The 20,084-nt window shown below is 51.1% G+C and overlaps 5 protein-coding genes across 6 annotated transcripts; 2 read left to right on the plus strand and 3 right to left on the minus strand.

The window, feature by feature from the left end:
* Positions 1-62: 62 nt before the first annotated feature.
* PV06_08696 (uncharacterized protein) lies at positions 63-3,074 on the minus strand. Its single transcript, XM_016410062.1, has 4 exons — positions 2,741-3,074; positions 2,397-2,678; positions 492-2,345; positions 63-416 (listed from the first exon to the last, which is right to left on the minus strand). Exons 1-4 carry the CDS (start codon positions 2,826-2,828, stop codon positions 154-156), a joined length of 2,487 nt encoding a protein of 828 aa, XP_016259084.1. The 5' UTR covers positions 2,829-3,074; the 3' UTR covers positions 63-153.
* Positions 3,075-3,219: 145 nt separating this feature from the next.
* PV06_08697 (DNA repair protein) lies at positions 3,220-4,485 on the minus strand. The gene has a single exon (XM_016410063.1). It carries the CDS (start codon positions 4,340-4,342, stop codon positions 3,260-3,262), a length of 1,083 nt encoding a protein of 360 aa, XP_016259085.1. The 5' UTR covers positions 4,343-4,485; the 3' UTR covers positions 3,220-3,259.
* Positions 4,486-4,608: 123 nt separating this feature from the next.
* Positions 4,609-7,622, plus strand: PV06_08698. 2 transcript variants are annotated; one of them, XM_016410064.1, is made up of 3 exons: positions 4,609-4,801; positions 4,862-5,991; positions 6,047-7,622. In XM_016410064.1, the coding sequence occupies exons 1-3, from the start codon at positions 4,652-4,654 to the stop codon at positions 6,603-6,605; spliced, it is 1,839 nt and encodes a 612-aa protein (XP_016259086.1). In that variant the 5' UTR covers positions 4,609-4,651; the 3' UTR covers positions 6,606-7,622. The 2 variants fall into 2 exon arrangements, with proteins under 2 accessions (XP_016259086.1, XP_016259087.1); XM_016410065.1 differs by having other exon boundaries at positions 4,609-5,991.
* Positions 7,623-12,896: 5,274 nt separating this feature from the next.
* On the plus strand, positions 12,897-14,669 carry PV06_08699 (uncharacterized protein; the record flags this gene model as incomplete). The annotated part of the gene is made up of 3 exons (XM_016410066.1): positions 12,897-13,141; positions 13,231-13,797; positions 13,976-14,669. The coding sequence occupies 3 exons, from the start codon at positions 12,897-12,899 to the stop codon at positions 14,667-14,669; spliced, it is 1,506 nt and encodes a 501-aa protein (XP_016259088.1).
* A 3,281-nt stretch (positions 14,670-17,950) lies between these two features.
* Positions 17,951-19,598, minus strand: PV06_08700 (homogentisate 1,2-dioxygenase; the record flags this gene model as incomplete). The annotated part of the gene is made up of 4 exons (XM_016410067.1): positions 17,951-18,096; positions 18,152-18,223; positions 18,278-18,349; positions 18,404-19,598. 4 exons carry the CDS (start codon positions 19,596-19,598, stop codon positions 17,951-17,953), a joined length of 1,485 nt encoding a protein of 494 aa, XP_016259089.1.
* Positions 19,599-20,084: the final 486 nt, after the last annotated feature.

The raw sequence follows: 20,084 nt of genomic DNA on the forward strand, positions 1-20,084 counted from the left end.
TCAGGTCAGGTCAGGTCAGGTCAGGTCAGGTCAGGTCAGGTCAGGTCAGGTCAGGTCAGGTCAGGTCAGGTCAGGTCAGGTCAGGTAGTTAATCCCTAAACTCTGGCAAAGGTATTTCTTCCCATTCTTCCTTGCTGTGGGATCAAATCAAAATCAACTCCTTGAAAAGACCTTGACGGCACCATCGCCACCGCAACTGATGACCCATCTTCCGTCTGGGCTCCAAACGACACTGCAAACCCCTTCTCCCCTCATGATGCGGTGGCTCGAAATCTCCTGCGTACAGCTCCTCTTTTCGAGAGACCAGAAGCGTAGACTCGCATCGTGACCTCCCGAGACCAATTCTTTTCCGTCGGGACTCAACGACAAGGACGAGATGGCGGACGGGTGTGCGAGCATGGTGTAAGTGCATTGTCCTGTAAAATAATAGTCAGGTTTTGTTTGGCATGTATCACAACAACACGAGAAAGCAAGACAATTTAGATACGTACCACTATTAGCATCGAAGAAACGAATATATCGATCTTCGTAGCCGGCAATGACCACACCTTCCACGCCTCCCTCCGACCCTGTGGCTCCGTGAACGACGTCGTCTTCGCCCATCGAGCCCCGTCGGCCCGGGGCCACCGAATCGCGAGTGTCGAAACCAGTGCTGCTGGCCACGACCGCGTTGACGCCCGTGTCGGGACTTCCGTCGTAGGTTTCTTGACTGGCCATCCCAACAATCTCCTCGCCAGATCGAGTGTCAAAGACCAAAACGCTCGCGTCCCGATAGCTAACGACGAAGCTCTCGCCATTCATGCCCAGGGGAGAGATGGACGTCGGGGCTGGTTGCTGCGCTCTCTCGATTCGATGTACGAGGCTGTAGCTGAACGGTGTCGTGCTCGCGATGCTCGGTTGGGGCGAGCTGGGGAAGTTTGAGCCAGCCGAGATCGAGTTGGCCCTCCGACTGCCCCTCGCAGATCGACTGCCAGAGGGTGGTGAAGTCAGCTGCGGCGGCGTGGACACGGCCCAAATTAAGATGGTCCCGTCTGATCCGCCGGCGACAAGCAGGACACGATCTGGTCCTCCATATTGCGAGCACCGGTCACCAAGTATGGTCCCTGTCGTGCCGGGCAAGCAACACAACGCCCAGACTGCGTCTTTGTGGCCTTCCAACGTCGCTTTGGCGTCGACTCGACCGCGCTCCCAGACTTTAACCGTTCCGTCTTCACCACCCGAGAAAATCCAACCGTCGCCGGCTGCCCGGCCACCGCTGGAGAAATTGCCCGACGCTGGGCATGCGGCCAGTGAGCAAACGGCTCCAACGTGGCCACGGTGTGTAAAATGTGCTATTCGGTCCAGGTCATCGCCGAGAGCGACATTGTGTGCGTAGGTCGTCGGGATATGCCATCTTTTCACGCCTCCGTCATCACTAGCAGTGCAAAACTCGGGTTCCGCAGGGCTACCACCTCCGGTGAAGATGACGGAGCGAACGACATCCAGGTGGCCTCGCATAGCGAACCGCACTTTGAACTGCGTAGCGTCTGATTTCATGGCTAATTCTCTGGCATCATTGCTCCCTTCACTCCGACGTCTGCTCCCCAAGCTCTTCCGTCGATATGAGCCGGGCGCTCGTGGAGGCGATTTGGAGGGAATGAGGTTCGCACTGGGAAAAATCTCAGTATCTAGTCTGTGCTGTGCACTCACGTCGAGCTTCTCCTGGGCCGCTGGGCTATCGTCAAAATCCCAGCCATCTGAGACTTCTTGCTTCACCCCCTCAATGGCAGGTTGTTCGCTCCTCCCTTTTGGAGGAATCTCGCGGCCGTAGGCATCAAAACTGTGCGATATGGACTCGACCTGCTCTTCGACAAGAGGTACTTGCTCATTGAAAAAATTCTTTCTCGTGTCAAATGTAGTCATAGGCTGGTTGCTTTGCTCTGTCATGTGGATTTCCGTCGGTCTTCTTTGAAGATCGTCAATGGCTATTTGTGTATTGGAATGAGAAATTGGCGCAGGCTCAAATGCTGGTGATTGTTGTGCGGCATTGTCCCTGATCATGGAGGAATTGCGCTGCTGCTGCTGCTGTTCTTTGACCTGCTGTAGTTGGACATATGCTTCTTGAAGCTCTTGCTGAGTTGGCTGTCGTCCTGAAAAGAGATTGTTTCCATTTGCAGACAGGGAGGGATCACCAGCATCTGAAGGTAGAGCATTAGTCGGGAGGACATGGTACGTGATTTCGGAGGAGCATTTAGAGAGGTAGTTTTTTGACTTGTCGCGCTCCTTTTCTTGTCGTACACCTTGGGCAAGATGATTTTCGGCGTCAATTTCAGGATCGAAGTGGCTCAAACCTTTCACGGAGGTTCCTGTTGTGGTTGACATCAGTAGCAGGCCTCACTGCACCAGGAGGGACACACCTTTTGCGATTGACTTGAGCTCTTTTTGCGCATTTTCCTTCGCGTCCTTTGTATCTTGCGCGACCTCAGTCTTGTCATTATTCTTTGTTTTGTGGCGCTCCTCTTTTAACGCTACTTCCAGCAGTCTCACATGCTTTTCAAGCGAATGTCGTATCCCTTTGCCCGTCCGTGATTCGCCCTCGAGAACAGCAATGCGATTCTTCATCTCCTCGCGTTCAATCTCCCACGCATTTCGGTCGCGTTCATGTCTGTGCCATTCGGTTTGCAGGAATCGCATAACACCTGTAGCCGGCTGATCAGTGACAGTTCCTTGACCAGGACGGGCCAAAGTTCAAGAGCTTTACCTTGAAGTGTATATGCCTGGACTCCGGTAGAATCTCCAGATGCCATCCCTCCTGTGCCGCTGCCGCCAGCCCCTGACTGCCACGCCATGTTGCGCTTCCAGGCGCTCGTGTGGCTGTGAGTATTTCATCTAGCCATCTCAAAGGAACGCAGGGAAGTGAGTAGGGGTCACGCTGGCCTCTGTGGGGTTTCTTCGGGTTTCGCAGCCAATTTTAGATTGGGTTTCGGAGGGAATGGATAGATTGAAAGGGTACAGTTCGTTTACTCAGTGAAGCAATTCACTGCAGGTGAAGAGAAAGTGATCAACCTTCTAAGCAGCGTGGTGTTGAGTCGGACGATGTTCTTTGTTGTCTGTCTGAGGCGCGGCAGTTTTTAGCGCCGACACCTTCAATTGTCTGTCATTCGAAAATGAAGCAATGCCGCCGCGTATGTTTAACACTCAACTATGTTTTTGTAAATGAGAGCATGGCTTGATCATACATTTCACAGGTATTCCTCATAGATTACGCTCGATAACTATGTTACAGATCCAATTCCTCGACTTCTAGTCCGCATATAACACATTTCTTGACAGGGATTCCGCTCTCTGGATTGTCTATCGGCCGCCCAAATTCATGCACATGCTTGCCTTCGCCAAAATCATCACCAAAATTCCCTCCTCCGCCTTTCCGACTGCGCTGATGTGCTTCTACTCTGGTCCGCTTCTTCAAATCTGCCAGTCTGGACTTGAACTTGCTCTCCTTGCGCCGCTTCTTGTCGTCCTGCCTCCTTTCAAATTCGGCATCCAAGGCCTCAGCAGAGCCCCATTTCCTTTCTGAAAAGGCATATTCTTCGACCTGGCATCGGAGGTAAAGAAACATATTGTGCCAGGTCGACTTGTGTGGGTTGGGTCTTTCCAGGTGTGGGAGTAACTTCTCATCTTTCAGTTCAGGGTCAGTCAGCAGATAGTCCTCCTTTGCCTCGGTCTTTGTGAGTAAGCTGTATTTCTCTGGATATTTGTCTTTGCACGCGTTGCAAACAGCAATGCCGAAGACCTCCAACCATTTCCAATCGACTTCTCGTGTCCCGCAATCCCGACACGAATTAATATTATCATCTTTGGCAGCGCTGATTCCCGGTTCGAATGGTCCTGCCTTCTGATTGCGCAACGATCTGAGCAGTTGTGCTCTTTCCCATTCTTTCTGTGTCATGTGAGTGGGTCTAGGATCCTGTTCATCGGTATGTAATGCTTTATTGTGAGGGTCATCGTCCGCAGTCAGAAACCCACCCTTTGTGTCTGTCATCTTACTGAAGTCATATTCGACGTATTTGGCAAAGTTCCGTGCCGGTTGAATGGCTTCGAGAGGCCGTGTAGGGTTCATTGGGGATCTGGCATCTCGATTGGAAGTAGATGTGCCGGCGAAAGTCGCAAAGCTGCGCTTCTGCCCAGCAACTGCGCAATCCGCTGGCTGGGCCGAAGATGTCGGGGCTGTTTCACCATCTCGTTGCTCTCTGAGCGCTTTTGCTTTGAGTCTGTTAATTTCGATCCTCCTAACTTGCTCAGGCGTCAATGGTGAAGACGGTGCCTCGCCACTCTTGGGGGGTGTGGTAGGGCGGGCGGACATGGCATTTGAATGAGTAGACGGACACCGATAGAGAGGAAATCAGGTCTTGTGAGTGACTCAAGAGCAGTAGGTGCCTTCCTCACCGAGACAAGGGAAATTAGCGGGAGTGGTTGCAGAGGCGAACGACGTAAACTAGGTCTTTGCAGGCACCGCAGTCAAACAAAAGTGATGAATTACATAAGCACAGATCAACTCGTATCGAAATGGCGGAGAATAATATAGAACGGAGCATCGCGCACTATATGGAGCATCTGTACTTTGCATGAATTCGTCTTCCCAACCAACAAGGCCAACGAGGCAACTTCTTTCATGGCCTCGCATCATATTTCGCTGGCCAAAGCCGCATTTGGCGCGTCTTTGTTTCGTGCCGATGTCACCAAAGTAACCCGAGAGGACTTGACAAAATTTCATGATGTCTTCGATGCCACTCTCGCTTGCTGTTCCAGGCAGAATATTCAGGTCTGAATGAGTCCAGCATGACTCTGAAATTCATGGATTAGATTGACTGAAGACTTATAGACATGCAAGGAATGGCTTCTCGAAAATGTAGTAGTATCTTCAGCAAGGACTGCTGCATTTGGAAAATTCCTGGCCTCGGTCTCTAAACATCTTACATCGTCAGCGAACGACAATGCGAGCCACAGTCTACAAAGACGACGACTACATATCATATACCTGCTGAATGACCTTCTACATCATGGAAAATACCACACATCCGAGTCCCACTATCAGACCAATCTTACAGAGTCTTTGGGACCTTACCTACATGAAATGTTTCAATTAGCTGCCAAAGAGGCAAAAACAAAAGTCACAAGGCGACTGCAAGATATCGTAAAGATATGGAAAGAGGCAGGCTACTTCAAAGATAATGTCCTTCTGAAATTGTTGGATCCCGCAGACGTGAAGACTCAGGAGACTGTACATGAAACCCAAGGACAGGCAAAAGGCGGCAGTTGCAGCAAAGAATCGCCATTCATACTTCCAGCTACGCATGGAGATCCTTCAGCTCCCTTTTGGGATTTACCGGCAGGAAATCTTATGCCGCATATCGTGCCGAATAGTTTACAGCCTATCCGCTCCGAGCAAATGCGCGCATTGCAGCTTTCATCTGGCCCAGCTGACGACAGTCTCGTCAATGCCTTGAAAGACTTCTTAGAAGATGTCAAAAGTATGGACGATGCCATTTCTGAGCTCGAGGACAAGGGTGTGAAAGTTGATGTCGATGACATGGGTCAGATATCATATCGCAGCGAGACTGGGGACCTTGTCGGCGACACTTACTACGGCTGGTCTCGATCCTTTTGCGAAAAAATGAGAAAGCGGGACTTATCTGAGGATGGTGCTTCCCAAAGCAGTCGCTCACGAGATTCACGCAGAAGCCGTAGTCGCGTTGCTTACAAACGACGACGTTATAGCGACTCCAGTGATGACCGATCGATGCGGTCCTCCAGCAGATCACTCTCCAGACACCGAAATGAAAATGACCGACGCCGTCCGAGCACGAGTAGAAGCCGAGATTACAGCCCTGCACCTGCTCTACAGAAGAAGAGCCATACGTCGAATACTGAAGGATGCCGTTTGCATATAGGCAATCTCCCCTACGCGGCAACTGAATCTGACCTCAAGTCATTCTTTATGGATTACGATGTGTAAGCTGAAGATTGACGAATGGTTGTAAGGATCATTTAACTGATATATGAATAGTGCCTCGGTCTTTCTTCCCATCAACCCACGAACCAATCGACCTGCGGGTTATGGCTTCGTCAATCTACAAACTGCTTCTCAAGCAGAAAATGCGAGTCGAAGCCTCTCTGGAAAGGAAATTCTAGATCGGAAAGTCTCGGTACAGATTGCTCGCCCGTCCGACCAAGCTGGTCACAACGACGATGGTCTGCGATCAAGATCTCCTCCATATCCACACAATGGAGGTTTCCACGCATTTGGCCAACCGCAGCGATCAGATTTGATACCTCCAGTAAACAGCGCGCCTCTCCTTCCTCCTCATCCATTGGATCAGGCCTACCCAAGACCACCGCCTTTCCAACCTGGAAGCTTTCCTGTACCGCCACCGAACTGGCAAGGCCCGTGGCCTCCTCCACCTCCTCCGCCGCCGTCTTATCTCGCGGGAAATCCGCCTTTCAGCTCGCTTCCATTGCTACCTCCACCAGCCCCGTCAACCTTCCCACCTCAGTCAGATACCTGGTCATCGTACGCACCTCCGTCGCAGTCATCTCATCGGAACGACAGGGGAGGGCCACGTTAGTAGAGTTGAATAAGACCTTGTCGCACCATTAAGACGGCTTCCACATAATAATCATGACATGCAATGTTTATTGGCTAGGACCGGGCTTATGTGTACGACAGTGGGACATTACAATAAAGCTGCGGCATTGGCGTTAGACTAAGACTGCAGTGGCTTGTGGTGCCGCTCTTTCGGACAGCAGGAAAGGCCTCTCTCTGTGCCTACACGGGAAGTCTTCTCCAATAATTGAAAGGACTGGCTGCAGGAGAGGGCTCATCTGAATCATACCTATTGGGGGGGACGGGAAAAATCATTATGTCCTCGCAGATATGCTTCCGCTCCGTCATGTCGTACTCGTATGTGTGCTTCTCTCTGCCATGCGACTTTTTTTTACCTTACTCGTACGACAAATAACAGTTCGCAATACTTTTTCTTGAAGTATGCGGTATGGATATCTATGGGTACTCGTCTGAACATTCTCATCATCGGTTGGTTCGGCGCAATGTTCAAGGCCCCGAGGTAGAAAATGGTGAGTTGTTGTGGTCGGTGCGCATACTTGTTCAGACTCACGTACACGTTATTCTCGTTGGTATTTGCGCTTTGAACTGTCATGCGTATCAAGTGGGGATGTTTTCTTCCCGATCACGTCTTGGTTGCATCAAATGGCTATTGCCACTCGGGAGGTCTTGACTCGATGTTGACAACTGGTTCCAGACTCCCATAAAGTGAGACTGAAGTGATGTTCCGTGACCCATACTCGTGCCTAAGGTTCTCGTAGGAGTGACGAGTCATCTGAAGAGTGATCTACAAGGGTTCTGCACTGTAGTGGTCGTGCGACAGATGGGAAAATGAAAATTGCCATGATGATGTCGATGGATAAGGGTCCTTTGTCCATGTTCATGAGGTCAGTTGTACGAGTACGAGCTTGACGAGTTGCAGGCGCAAGGCTGGGAAGACAAGGCAGCAAATCAACGAGCAGCTTTGGGGTTTCAGAAATGCTTGTCCGACGTCATACGTTGAATCTTCCCAACCTTACTGTGTCTGTTGACTGCGACCCGCATTCCACCCATTGCTGCCGCTACACGACCACATCTTCCTCCTCGTACCGGGAAAAGACGAGTAGTCAGTTCGAAGGGGTTGGGCATGGCCTTCCTCAGAAGCTGCCATTTTCACGCACGGTACGCATATGCACTGTAACAATTTGATCGATTTGACACGTATCCCGTATGGTAAGCAGAGTCTCGATCAACTCGTCCTGTCTGCTGGGGAGGTCCAGACTCCTCCTCAGAACCCCATCCCACCGTTGATCTCTTACACTCATCACAGCTTGAGGAAACAACAAAAAGGACCCTGACAATCCTCAAAATCTCCCTTTACTCAAGCTTCACAAGAACACCTATTGGGTCTGGAACCAATTGCTAGGTGGATGCGAGATGGTATCACTCTGCATTGCCCCTTGACCGGCCATGGACCCTACTCTGCTGATCGGCAGGGTCGTGATCCACCTCGACGACCCGGTGGCTGCACACGTTATTCGTTCGATCCCCAGGACGTCCTTGGAAATCGAAAGTTACGCTGGGATCGAAGGCCAACTTGTTGATGTCTGATCGGCAATCTATGTCAGTCTGGGTTCTCGACATGCCCGTTGACTGGCTCGACCACCACGACCCATGCGGCAGCTTGCAGATGGCTCTCCGCGTCCGTTCGCGCTTCAACAGCTTTTAGCGCACGCCACCGTCCTCTGAGCATTGGAGCATTTGCCTCCACGATGTGGTCATACCCTTCTTTCCCTAGTGCGAGTGATAATGCTGTGCCGCTTCAAGCCTCGAAGGTTCACTAGCTTTGATAATGATATATATTGCCTGATGTCCAGCAACGAACCGGCAACTTCACCAACCACAACATCTCACAAACTCAAGCCATTCTCAAGAACAAAACCTCAGGGCCATTGTCCTACGTGCAACCTCTCTTCCATCTTCCTCTTCGGAAAGAAAATATACAACCCAGTAACAAAATGCCTGCCTCTGTTGAATACCTCACCACTCCATCAGAGTCCCTCGATTATAACTCAGACCCTCTTGTCGCCATGACTTCATACTCAAAGATGATGCACATGCACACCAAGCAGCAAATGGAAGCTGCGACACGGTCAGCCCGACGACGGAGTTCTCCCTCACAGCAAGCTGTTGATGCACACGCCCAGGGCAGCCTATCCAAATCAAGTACGCATAGCAGCAATTCGTCACGGTCATCATTTTAGTCTCTACTTCATCCATTTTCGATTCCTGAGTGGGCCTTTGAGCAAGCCGCGATATCAGAGCCGCATCTTTAGGACAGGAGGCGCAGTGCTATATTTTGATGGTTAACTTTGCCAAATTATAACACAAGGGACTATAATGTCCATCTAGCTTGGAGTTGCGGAGTCTTCGCAAACGTACTGGTTGATCATGTATTTTTATCTGCATCAGCGATTATAGTTGTTTCTTTTTCTGGTAGAGGAACAATTTCTCAATGCTTCGCTACCTGATTGGTTATCAATGTACAAATTGCATGTCTCTACAGTTCTTCTTATTTTCCACGTCACCTAAGCTCCACTTGTTGATGTATTACAACAACAAAGTAGTGGTACGATGATTAAATCTCAATCATCCTGTGACAATGATCCCGGTTTGTAGCTCTTTTTGACGGTAATGGTGTGTACGAGTATGAGTTATGAGTGGTAAGATGAACTCCCTCACCTTCAACACCCCTATGCGTAATCCGTAGCTCATACTCGTATGGGGCGTGTTCGAGGCACCAGGGGAAACAGCCTCGTCGATCAGTTGCATCATACCTTCCAACAAGCAACGTCATGCTCCTTCCACCCCAACAAGTCAGTGCTCGATCTCTTCTCCCTCACTCACGCCCTTTTCTGGTCTCCTGTTCCCACAATAATCGGGTCATTTCTCACGTGGTGGGCAAGACATGGTGTTTTTGTCAAGGGTCTTGATGGCGAACTCTGTTTTTCTCCATGATGATGAGGGCGTGTTTCCACCAATGTGTGCAACATGCCACAGGAAACATCCTTCCATCGGCTCGATTCCATCTTCGATCCTTTCGATGAGACAAGGATCCTTGGATGAGGAGCGCAAACATTTTCCAATGACAGCGGCATTGCACAGGGATTGATTGCAGACGACTCCTCGCCTCGTGCTGCATCCGAGTGTCAGCACAGAATCCCAAACTCTCTTCCAAGCTACCAACAGGCCCATAAACAGCGACACTGGATATGTCCGACGCGAAAGGAAGTTTGGTGGGCCATTGTGATAGGGTGACACCATGCATTGGCCAAATACAACAGTCGAAGTCATCGTCATATTGCATGACTTCGCCTCCTGGGCCCTGAAGACATCATATCTCCACTATTAGTGGCCACCCCATCCCGCTGCAGCTTGGAGGAGATCAGACCTTCACACGAGGCTCCCCGATTCCGTATCGGACTGACGATGCCAAAACACTGACGGCAGGCCATCCCCAATGGCTTTATTCGCCTACCGCAAGACAAACAAATATCATTACAAGCGTACTGCGCTGTTGAGGCTCATCACCACATGAAGATCCCAGGACTTTAACCTTCCGATAGTGCTGCTCACTCCTGTGGTTCTAATTAGAACATTTTGCTTGCAGAAAGTTTGGTAAGAGAAGAGCGGAATTTCGAAATGCTGATGCGGAGTGCACAGCTTGATTGTTTTGCGGGTGGTGCATCATATCCCCATGTCGATGATCGAAGGCTTGTTTGGGCTTGCAGGTCGATGATCATGGCCCCAAACACGATATTCGTGCTCGTAACATTCATCGGCTCTCGAGCTGTCCGTTATGGTGGAGATCACCACATCATCGTGCAATACACAACATGCTTTGTATGTCAAAATTGCAGAGCAATTGTTTCACTGACATCGTCACAAATTACGTCGATGGGGTGAATTGCCCTCAATCCTTTCTCATTTCACGATCCCGTCTCGATCCATCGACCTGAAACCCTAGGTTCGAACCAACACAGTCGTTGTTCCCTCACAATTCTCAAGAGATGATGTACTCGTTGCAGGATCAGTCGGGATTCGATGAAGGATATTCCTGTCGCGATCTCGATCAGTGTGCTGCCATCACATGAGTCTGGTATCGCCGGGCAATGACATGCTTCAAGCGTCGAAACGAAATTTCTGGACCTCAACGATTCTCTAGTGCAGGTTGGCACCCGATAACCAAAGCCCATGAATTGTCGCTGGACATCGCCGATCTGGTTGCTGAGCCGCAAGAGTATTCCGTCCCACAGCCATCGACCTTGCTTACCCCGACGCAAGAGGGGTTCTCACATAAGAGCCAGAAGTGCCTGCCTCACGCTGCAGATATGACGCAGGTCAGTGCAGCTGGCACCGAGGTTAGTTGTCAGGGGTACAGTAGTCAGCTCACCTTGCTCTTGCTCTCTTGGTTCCAGCTGGTTAGCTGGTCAAAAGGTTCGTCGACAGAAGTCTATACAGCGGTCTCATAGCCCGCATATCTTCGATTCTTGACATACCAACAACAATGAAAGACCAGCAAAAAGCAGCAATAGCTAAAGCTTTACCGTATTCCGGTTTGCGGATGATTTGCTCTTCAACATTTCGGGCATTTTTCGACGCCGAGGAAGTGTTCTGAGATTCATTTGCAGCTGTAGGGGCCCGGTATACTCATTGCGACAAATACCTCGGTCTCCATCTTGTGGAATGGCAGCTTTCACATTTGACAAACCTCGACCATGAATGTCGTTCAATCTCAGGTGCTGGACACTGACGGAAACTTTGAGAGGACATCATTTGGCCCGGGTATGGGCAAATATCAATCACAAAGGAAGAAGCTGGACCCCGTCTTTCAGCTTGAAAAATTCATAAAAGGGAAAGTTCATCTCCATGAAGAGGTATTCATCCATCCATTGCACGTCAATTTTTGCAGCAAAATAGACCTTGCCAGGAGCTGTGGCTCTGGCTGCTCTGACTGAAGGTGAAGCAAGGTTTTTCTTCATCACTGTCCAATAATTTGCGACAATACGACAATGCGACTTCAGCCTAAAGTTAATTTCATGATATAATTCATCAATACAGATTATGATAATCACAGCAGTCAAGGTGATGTTGCTTGATGTTGGATTAAAATATGCCCGAATATGCGGCTCGGGGATTTCAACCGGTTTTACGTCCCACTCTGCCGAATCAATGTTCGCGCTTCAATAATCTCTGATTTCGTTTCACAAGTCTACGATACACCATTGGATCAAGCTGGGGCATCCAACCTTGGAATCAGATGCGCAGAATTACACTCTGCATTCGACTTGATCTAGACGATCAACGAAGAACATCTGCACAAGCGAGTTGCTGTTCTGGCTGAAGTGACATGGATTGTATTTCAATATCTATGGCTTCCCTCAGCAGCCATGTAAGTGGGGAGAATGAATCAGAGCCATGCGGTGACCTATAACTTCAAGTAACTACTCTATACCTTGAAGGGCATCTACGCCTTTTCCTACGAGTGCTTATACTCGCACGAAGCAGCTTATCTCAAACGGTAGATCTATATTCCGTCCCGACGGAATCACATGAGATGGATGCTGACATAACTATGTCTGCGCCAACAACTCATTGCTGCTCCGTACTCTCCATGTACTGGTAGTACGGAGCATTCGAACTCATATCACTCGAACAATCCATATCTATTTCCATACGGAGTAATTCGTGCACAGATAACGACTTTTCCGCCACGTTCGCCGTGCCGGTTTCCTGGGACCACAACATCCACTGATAAGAAACGAAGGGACCCCGTATACCTCCGCAGCAACACCGTCATTGGGTGACTCACGGACAATGAACCCAGCTGCCGGTTACTTCGCCGAGCCGGCACCTCATCACGCCTGTATCTAACAGGACCCAGTTGTGGCATTCCCACTTATCTACATTACGCATCAGAAGAGCCTAGAGCTATCACCCTTTGCTGGCGGCAACATGTTGGTTATCGATAGTGATCAGGCCTTGGTCCAGCCACGATGGGCTTTGGCGCTCGGGCAGGGGAACACACACACACCGGAAGTGAGAGATGTGTATTTGGATTGCTTCGAAATAAGAAATACATTGAGGTTTGTCTGGATATAACAATGGATTCATAAAGAACACCCCCGGTCCATCGTCGAGAAAAACCACCCCCTTTGCGTGCCGTCCACATATATTCCTTCCCTAGGACTAGTTTCAAGTGTCCTTTCTCCCGTCCCATTTCCCGGCCACCGACCAATGCGCAATCCGTCCCTCGATGGAGTCCCAGAACGTGCATGACAATGGCGGCGTCGACATTGAGAAGAAGGGATCCTTCGATGTCACGCAGGCTCCGGGCACTCCTTCAGAAGAGGAGGGCGTACAGACGGGCTGGTGGAAACAAGTCACCTCGTTCGGTGTTGAACTTCGAGGGATAGAGCCGGTGCCCGTCGAGCAACGTACCGACACGAGGGCGGTCAATATCTTTTCGTTGTGGTGGACTCTCAGCCTCAGTTTGTTACCGTAAGTTTTTGGTTGCCTCCGATCGTTTAAAACGCCGGTCCGGGGAAGAAGATCATTGGGCTGATGACAATTCGTCGTTTCCTGGACAGCATCACCACCGGCCTCGTCGGCACCCTCTTCATGGGCCTGAGCCTCAAAGCGGCGTGCCTGGTTATCCTCTTCTTCAACCTCCTGGGCGGCATCCCCCCTGCGGCGTTCGGCATCCTGGGCCCCAAGACCGGCATGAGACAGCTCGTCCAGGCCAGGTACAGCTTCGGTCTCTACTTTGTGGCCGTCGCCTCCGTCATGAGCATGGCCACCGCGACCGGTTGGGCCATCGTCTCCACCATCGTCGCGGGACAGACCTTGTCGGCCGTGAGTGGAGGTTCGTTGAGCTGGAACGTCGGCATCGTCATCATCTCCGTCGTTTCCCTGGCCATCGCCTTCATGGGGTACAAGGTCGTGCACACGTACGAGCGGTGGGCCTGGATCCCTTCGTTGGTGGCCATCTTATTCGCCACGGGTTGTGGCGGCCGATTGTTGTCGAACCAGGCCCCTACGGCGCCGGCGACGGCACAGGGCGTCTTGTCCTTTGCGTGCACCGTCACCGCCTACACCATGACCTGGGCCACCATGGCGTCGGATTTCAGTGTCTACATCACACCAGACACGTCAAAGTGAGTACCTATTTACCCTCTTTTCCCTTGGCTGGCAACTTTGAAGAATGCTCGAAGATTCTTTTTTGTCTCTTGTTACCTATCTTCTTTTTTCTGTCATGTTCCAACCATCAACGGTCGCGTGGGATTTGTGACAGAAGGACACCAAAAGGCTGACTTTTCCTCGTCGATGATTAAGGATCCGTCTGTTCACCTACACCTACTGCGGTATCCTCATCCCCACGATCCCGTTGATGTGCCTGGGTGCGGCCATCGGCGGTGCCGTACCGAGTTACGACTCGTGGCTTGAGGCGTTTGACGCCGGCTCCACGGGCGGCGTCATGCTGGAGATGATGAACTCGACGGGAGGTTTCGGCAAGTTCGTCGCCGTCGTCCTGGCGTTTTCCCTGATGGGGAACATCTCGGGGACGCTGTACGCCATCACGGTGCAGTTTCAGATCCTGTTGCCCCTCTTCGCCCGCGTCCCCCGCTACGTCTTCGCGGTGGTCGTGACGGGCGTCATCATCGGCACCGCCATCCCCGTCAGCCACACGCTCATCGAGTCGCTGGAGAACTTCCTCGGGGTGATCGCCTACTGGGCCGCCGTGTTCATCGGCGTGGTGGGCACCGAGTTTCTGTACTTCCGCGGGGGCGATTTCCGGTCCTACGACCACTCGACCTGGAACGTCGGTGGCAAACTACCTCCCGGGTTCGCCGCCGTGGGGGCCGTCACGATCCCCTTTGGTTTGATCGTGCCCTGTATGGCCCAGGCGTGGTACACGGGTCCCGTGGGGGAAAAGACGGGCGACATCGGGTACGAGGTCGGCATGGTGTTGAGTATTCTGACGTACCTCGTTTTGAGGACACTCGAGAAACGATGGTTTGGGAGGTAGAATACTACTGTTGAATTGGTGAACCCGCGGGTTGGGTCAGTGAGGTAACGTTAGCTGGTGTGTTTGGTCAATTAGTCACCCGTGTCTGTCTGTATCAATGTATTTATGAATTGATCCCTCGATTGCCATTGCCTCTCTCTGCCATAAGCCTATCCGGTTATAACGGGGAGAGGCACAGAATGACTTTCCAACAGAGCAGCACATTTCAAAGCACTGGAAAATCCTCGCCAGACAGTTCAAGTGACATGTGCATCTAGTTGGCTCTCAGGAGAATGTAATTCACTCTTGAATCCGGCGCGAGCTCTGTACTCAATACGGCTCTGAACCGTAATTCGCCATTGTCCAGAGCGGTAAATACAATAATCCTGATCACCTCCTTCCACGATCCACGGCGTCGTGGTGTTGATTCCCTCTGTGACTTTAAGCTACTCTTCCCAAACCTCTCCACCGGGCCACGTGTAGAATGCTAATTCCGAATCAAAATTGTCTGTAAGAGAGACTCCTGAAAAAATATCGTTCCAAGGGTCATGAGAGTGTTGAGATACGACGTCTCTCGCTTCATCGTTATCCATCGTTTGCGTTCCGCGTGCCATCCTTGATAGAAGAGACTCGCTGGCACTAGGTCCCTGCTGTAGTGCCGAGTAAGCCACTGCACCAGATGGACTCGTCTGGTTACTCGGTGGGAGAACAGAGTCATCGTTATAATCTTCATAATTGCCATCATCTCCGAGATCATCGTCTTCTCTGGTCTGTTGTTGCTGGTAAGGGATTGATGATGACTGAGGGCCTGAGCGTGGAACCGTGCTTCTACCAATAACAGTGGTAGTAGTAGCAACAGCAGGGGGCGGAGGAGGCAGTCTGTCTCTACTCGCACCATTCCTGCGGTTATCTCCACCAGTATCGCCATGTGTACCTCTTACTGTGCCGTGCTGAGAGCCGACCGCAGCAGTCGCAGTTGTTGGTGTCGTTGTGCTGGTCATCACTTGTTTCTGGTAGGCTCTCAGTAAGGCATCACTCCATCTTCTTGCCATGGGCCACGAGTCCTGCACATCACTCAGAAGTTTCGTGGAGGATTCCAAGATCTTGGTGGCACGGGCGTGGGCGTTCTCCACGGTAAAAAAAACCTTGTCGCTCTTTTGAAGATGGTTGGCCAGCGAGCCACAGATGTAGATGCAAAACACAACGAAAGCTGGAAATCCTTCATTCGGAGAGCGAATGGAAAAGTATGCATCGATCTGGTCGTACAAGATGACCATATTATGGAAGAGCTCGTCCGTGACGCTTGTTGTCTCATGCTCAACAGCTGAAGAACGAGAGCCATGTACGCGTGCATGTGCCATCATCGGACTGGCGGTGATGGTACTGCCGGTGGTGGTGGTTTTGAATGAGCCTAGAACATGGCTCCTCCGCAAGATAATGGTACTTAGTCGGATCATCATCACCACTGAGAGATAGGCCAAGTCGAGTCTCTGAGCCCGAAAACCTCTTAGGTTCCATACCGACCATTGATGACGCTGGGGAAGGTTCTCTTCGAAATCTTTCAGCAGCGCAGAGAGTCGCAAGTATTCTTCTTTACCCAGAACCATTGAGGCCTTTGCCTGTCCAGCAGAGTCTTGCTGGTCGGCTGCTTCGTTGTGTGCGACGCGGCGTGCGATTTGGCCCCAGATATTGTGAGATTGGATTAATGTGGCAAAGAGGGAGCGGGAAGGTGATTTAGTAAGCTCTTCATGCTTGATAGCAGGAGGTGTGCCCATCAACGCCGCCCTCTCAAATGGAGCTATGCCAAAGGCAAAGTCTTGTTCCTCGCAAGGCAGAAGGGTAGTGATGTCGCCCAGCGAAAACGACGAAGGCGAGTGAAGCCCCGAGAACAAATCTTCATGATTCTGCAACATCCAAAATGTTCTTCTGATTACTTCCGATTCGACGACCTTGTCAGCTGCAGCGCCTTCGGGAAGGTAGTAGGTTTCCTCGCGGTGAAGACGTAAGGTACCTGCCATACGCACAGCAATGCCCATATGCGTGGAGCTTCGATCCTTCTCTCCCTTTCCCCATTCTGCAAGGCTCATGAGGAAGAAGGCTTGCATCGACTCCAAGCTTGGTTTGTACATGTGGGCAGGTACCATACTGGCTGCGCTTCGAAGAAAACAGTTTGTGGCGTTCTGGCCGCTTCCATAGCGGGCGACGAGGCTGGGGGTGAATCTCGCGGAGATACTGAGGATGCAGAGGAGGAGAAACACACTGATGTCCTCCTTACGTTTATGTAGTTTTTCGAAGAAATTGGTTTTAGGGAGAAAACCAAGTTGAAAATATGATGTCGTGAATACTTGACATCCCTCGACCACTTCTTCGAATGGAGGCAATAAATCCCAGTCACTCCCTTCAGATGGTGTTGCTGGTCCTCTACCAAGATCGGCTCCAGGGGCGAGACTCCTCTGATGGCTCTCATTGACTGCCTCGGATGATCGTGATTCTGCCCGCAATAATCCATTGACGCCCGAGAAAGTATTTAGTCTAGGCAGAGCTATCGGCTCGCAGCTCGTCGATGTCTGTCGATTTGGAACTTGCTGTTTTCGTCGCCGCTCGTGTCGATACGCGCGGTCATAGTCAGGCTCACCACGTTGAGGAAAAACACAGTCATGTCCGGAGTGGCTGCACTGCTCACAAGGCTCGTGGGTGGACAGGTACCGGCATTTGACACGTAAACGACGACAGCGTCGACAGGCCACGGCAGCTCTTCTTGTCTTGGGCCGCTGTTCGTGGCCTGGGCTCTGCACTCTGGCAACCAGACCGTTCATCGTGTATGAGTCCAGGCAGCAGCTTCATTGGTAGTGGCCGAAGGCATGAATCCTGGAGGGAGGTGACAACTGGAGACACATTGTTTAAAGAAGCAGCAGGAACCGCAGGAGGCAGAGAAGGCTGAGATCTTGATACTAAATATTTAGAACTCGAAGAAAAGAGGGGCAGCAGTGACAGAGCAAGTGGCACCGGAGAGACGCCCTAGAAACAACGCTTAGGGAAGCCTAGTAGGGAATAGGCTGGCCCGAGAGTCCGGCCATGATAAGGACTTACAGGGTTTAGACACCAATAGGAACCCCTATTAAAGTCAGTGGGCATTACTCTGATTAGGTGAGTTTGGCACCTAAGTGTCAGGCTCCAGGTCTGCGATTATTCAGATGCGATGCTAATTGAGTAAAACCCATGGGAGATGCTCGTTGATACTTCATACAAATGTTCGCTCTTCAACCGTATTCTGCCAATATCAGATCCTTTTCCTCATACAATCACTCGCCCTCAATCTCCTTTGCCTCCTGTGCCTTGTCCGTCCGCCTCAAACCATCGAGGCCTGCAGAATCCAAATCCCGATCTATCTGATCGATGTGCTTGGTGAAGCCTCCATCAAAACCGTCCCAAAAGTTTGCTTGGATCTCTGTCGTGACCAGTTAGCTTCTCTCCAATCTTCAGTTACTTTTTCAGCATCCTACCGTGGAGAGTGCCACTCTTTTCAAGAGCAAAGTCTGTCAAGGCAATGTGCCCTGAGATGTGTAACATGAAGGCTAGAGAAAACAAGTCAGCAAAGCCTCTGCTTCCCTGACACCAAGTCAGCATACCTAGAGTATTCTCGTTTATCCTCTCGGGCAAGAGTTCCGTAGTCGTGGCTTCTCTCCATCGTTCATACGATTCTACAGGGCTGGGTTAGCATAACGAAGTGGGTTCACGTGTGCTGGAGGATTTACCTCCATGTGGCATTAGGCTGGGCTCGTATGTGAGTCCACCTGGCTCCAGTAGTGTAGCTGAACCCTTCCATTCTCCGTAAATCATGCCCATCAACTCAGTGCAAACATTCCGGTGGTAGTATGGTGGCCGGAAGGAGTTGGTTGTGACGCTCCATCTCGGCGTGAAGACCAGCAACTCTGTCAGCGCAACGCCCGGAGTCTTGGACTTGGCCATCAGTACACAGTAGATGGACGGGTCGCTCTGTTCTTTCTCTACCGTGGCCGAGTTTACAAACTTCTCGGTGGCATACTTGTAGGGTGCATAGTTGCCGTGCCATGCGACCACATCAAACGGCGTGTGCTCCTGTTCGTACTCGAACAGTCGGCCTGCAAGCTTGACGACGATGGTCCAGGTAGTTTGGTCGACATCAAAACTTGCCACAGGGTACTCGAAATCCCGGGGCATAGCCATACCGTTGGACCCCACTGGTCCCAGTTCCGGTAATTCATAATGGGTGCCAAAGATCTCTTGGATATAGCCACGAGCAGAACCGTCAGGTAACTTGACCTTGAATCGAATACCTGCTGGAATGACAACCAACTCGCCAGGCCGAACCATGAGGTGACCGAATTCAGTCTGGATGTCGAGACGACCCTGTTGTGGCAAGATCAAGAAGTCGCCATCATTGTTGCAGAAGGCAGTTTTGCCCATCGACAGATTAGCCGTATATGTGTGGACGGCAAGACCTTCCTTGATCATGGCATCTCCATGGCCACCGATAGTCTTGAGGCCTTGCACGAAGTCGACGGGATCCGAGTCGTCGGGGATGGGGAATGCTCCCCACGACTGGTCTCGCGGAAGGAATTTGGTGCTTAGGTTACTCACAGCAAACGACGCCGCCAGGTTAGGATTGTCCACCGACATGGTGACAGGTCGGTGGGCAACGGACGGTCGTATGCGGTAGAACCAGGCATGTTGTTGCGAGGAACGAGCAGACACAAACGGTGTGCCATTCAGCTGTTCAGAGAAAAGATCGTATTTGCATTTCTGCGGCGTATTACGGCCTTGAGGGAGTGTTCCAGGGATCGCTTCGGTCGCAAACCGATTGCCATAGCCGACCTGGTACGGGTATGGATCCAAATCTGTTGCCGTGGTAAGGAAGCCAGACTGGGCGGTCCTCCCGTAGGAAATCGTCGGTTGGATTGCTGTGATCATTGCGGCAGTGACATGCCTGGCTGGAAGTTCCGACTTCAACGAGACAATCGTGCTCTTAACACATAGCTTTTGTGCACTTGGATTCTTTGCCACATCTGTCGCGTTACTTCGGCATGACCATGCTGGATCCTCCGCCTCGCCATAGGCAATCGTCGAGAGACGGTCGATAGGTGCAAGGGATCCCGCATTACACAAGACCGCTATCAGGAGCGACCCAATTTTTTGCCGGCAGAGGTGGATGGGTCCACAGCCGTCCAGGCCTCGGGGGGTGTTTCTTCGCAACTGGGACTCTACGGCACACAAGAAATGATAAGTGCACATATCCGGCACGCCGCTGACAAGTATTACGAGTACCACTTATTTATTAGCACAATTATAGAGAATATGTTGGTTGATCACTTCTTGCCGGTAAATAAGTTGCTTCCGTGTATCCGGCAACTCCGTCACCGGCCGGCATCTTCATGTCCATTATCTCAAGCTCCCGAT

This window comes from Exophiala oligosperma (genome assembly GCF_000835515.1).
Source record: "Exophiala oligosperma strain CBS 72588 unplaced genomic scaffold supercont1.9, whole genome shotgun sequence".
Classification (NCBI taxonomy): Eukaryota; Fungi; Ascomycota; class Eurotiomycetes; order Chaetothyriales; family Herpotrichiellaceae; genus Exophiala; species Exophiala oligosperma.

Bases quoted from the DNA above. Each gene is read 5' to 3' on its own strand.
- PV06_08698 (XM_016410064.1), top strand. From the start codon at position 4,652: ATGGCCTCGCATCATATTTCGCTGGCCAAAGCCGCATTTGGCGCGTCT. The intron at 4,802-4,861 runs GTCTGAATGAGT...GAAGACTTATAG, and splicing joins GTTCCAGGCAGAATATTCAG to ACATGCAAGGAATGGCTTCT. The intron at 5,992-6,046 runs GTAAGCTGAAGA...ATATATGAATAG, and splicing joins TTCTTTATGGATTACGATGT to TGCCTCGGTCTTTCTTCCCA.
- PV06_08696 (XM_016410062.1), bottom strand. From the start codon at position 2,828: ATGGCGTGGCAGTCAGGGGCTGGCGGCAGCGGCACAGGAGGGATGGCA. The intron at 2,346-2,396 runs GTGTGTCCCTCC...CAACCACAACAG, and splicing joins GCTCAAGTCAATCGCAAAAG to GAACCTCCGTGAAAGGTTTG. The intron at 417-491 runs GTACGTATCTAA...ATTATTTTACAG, and splicing joins TTTCTTCGATGCTAATAGTG to GACAATGCACTTACACCATG.
- PV06_08697 (XM_016410063.1), bottom strand. From the start codon at position 4,342: ATGTCCGCCCGCCCTACCACACCCCCCAAGAGTGGCGAGGCACCGTCT.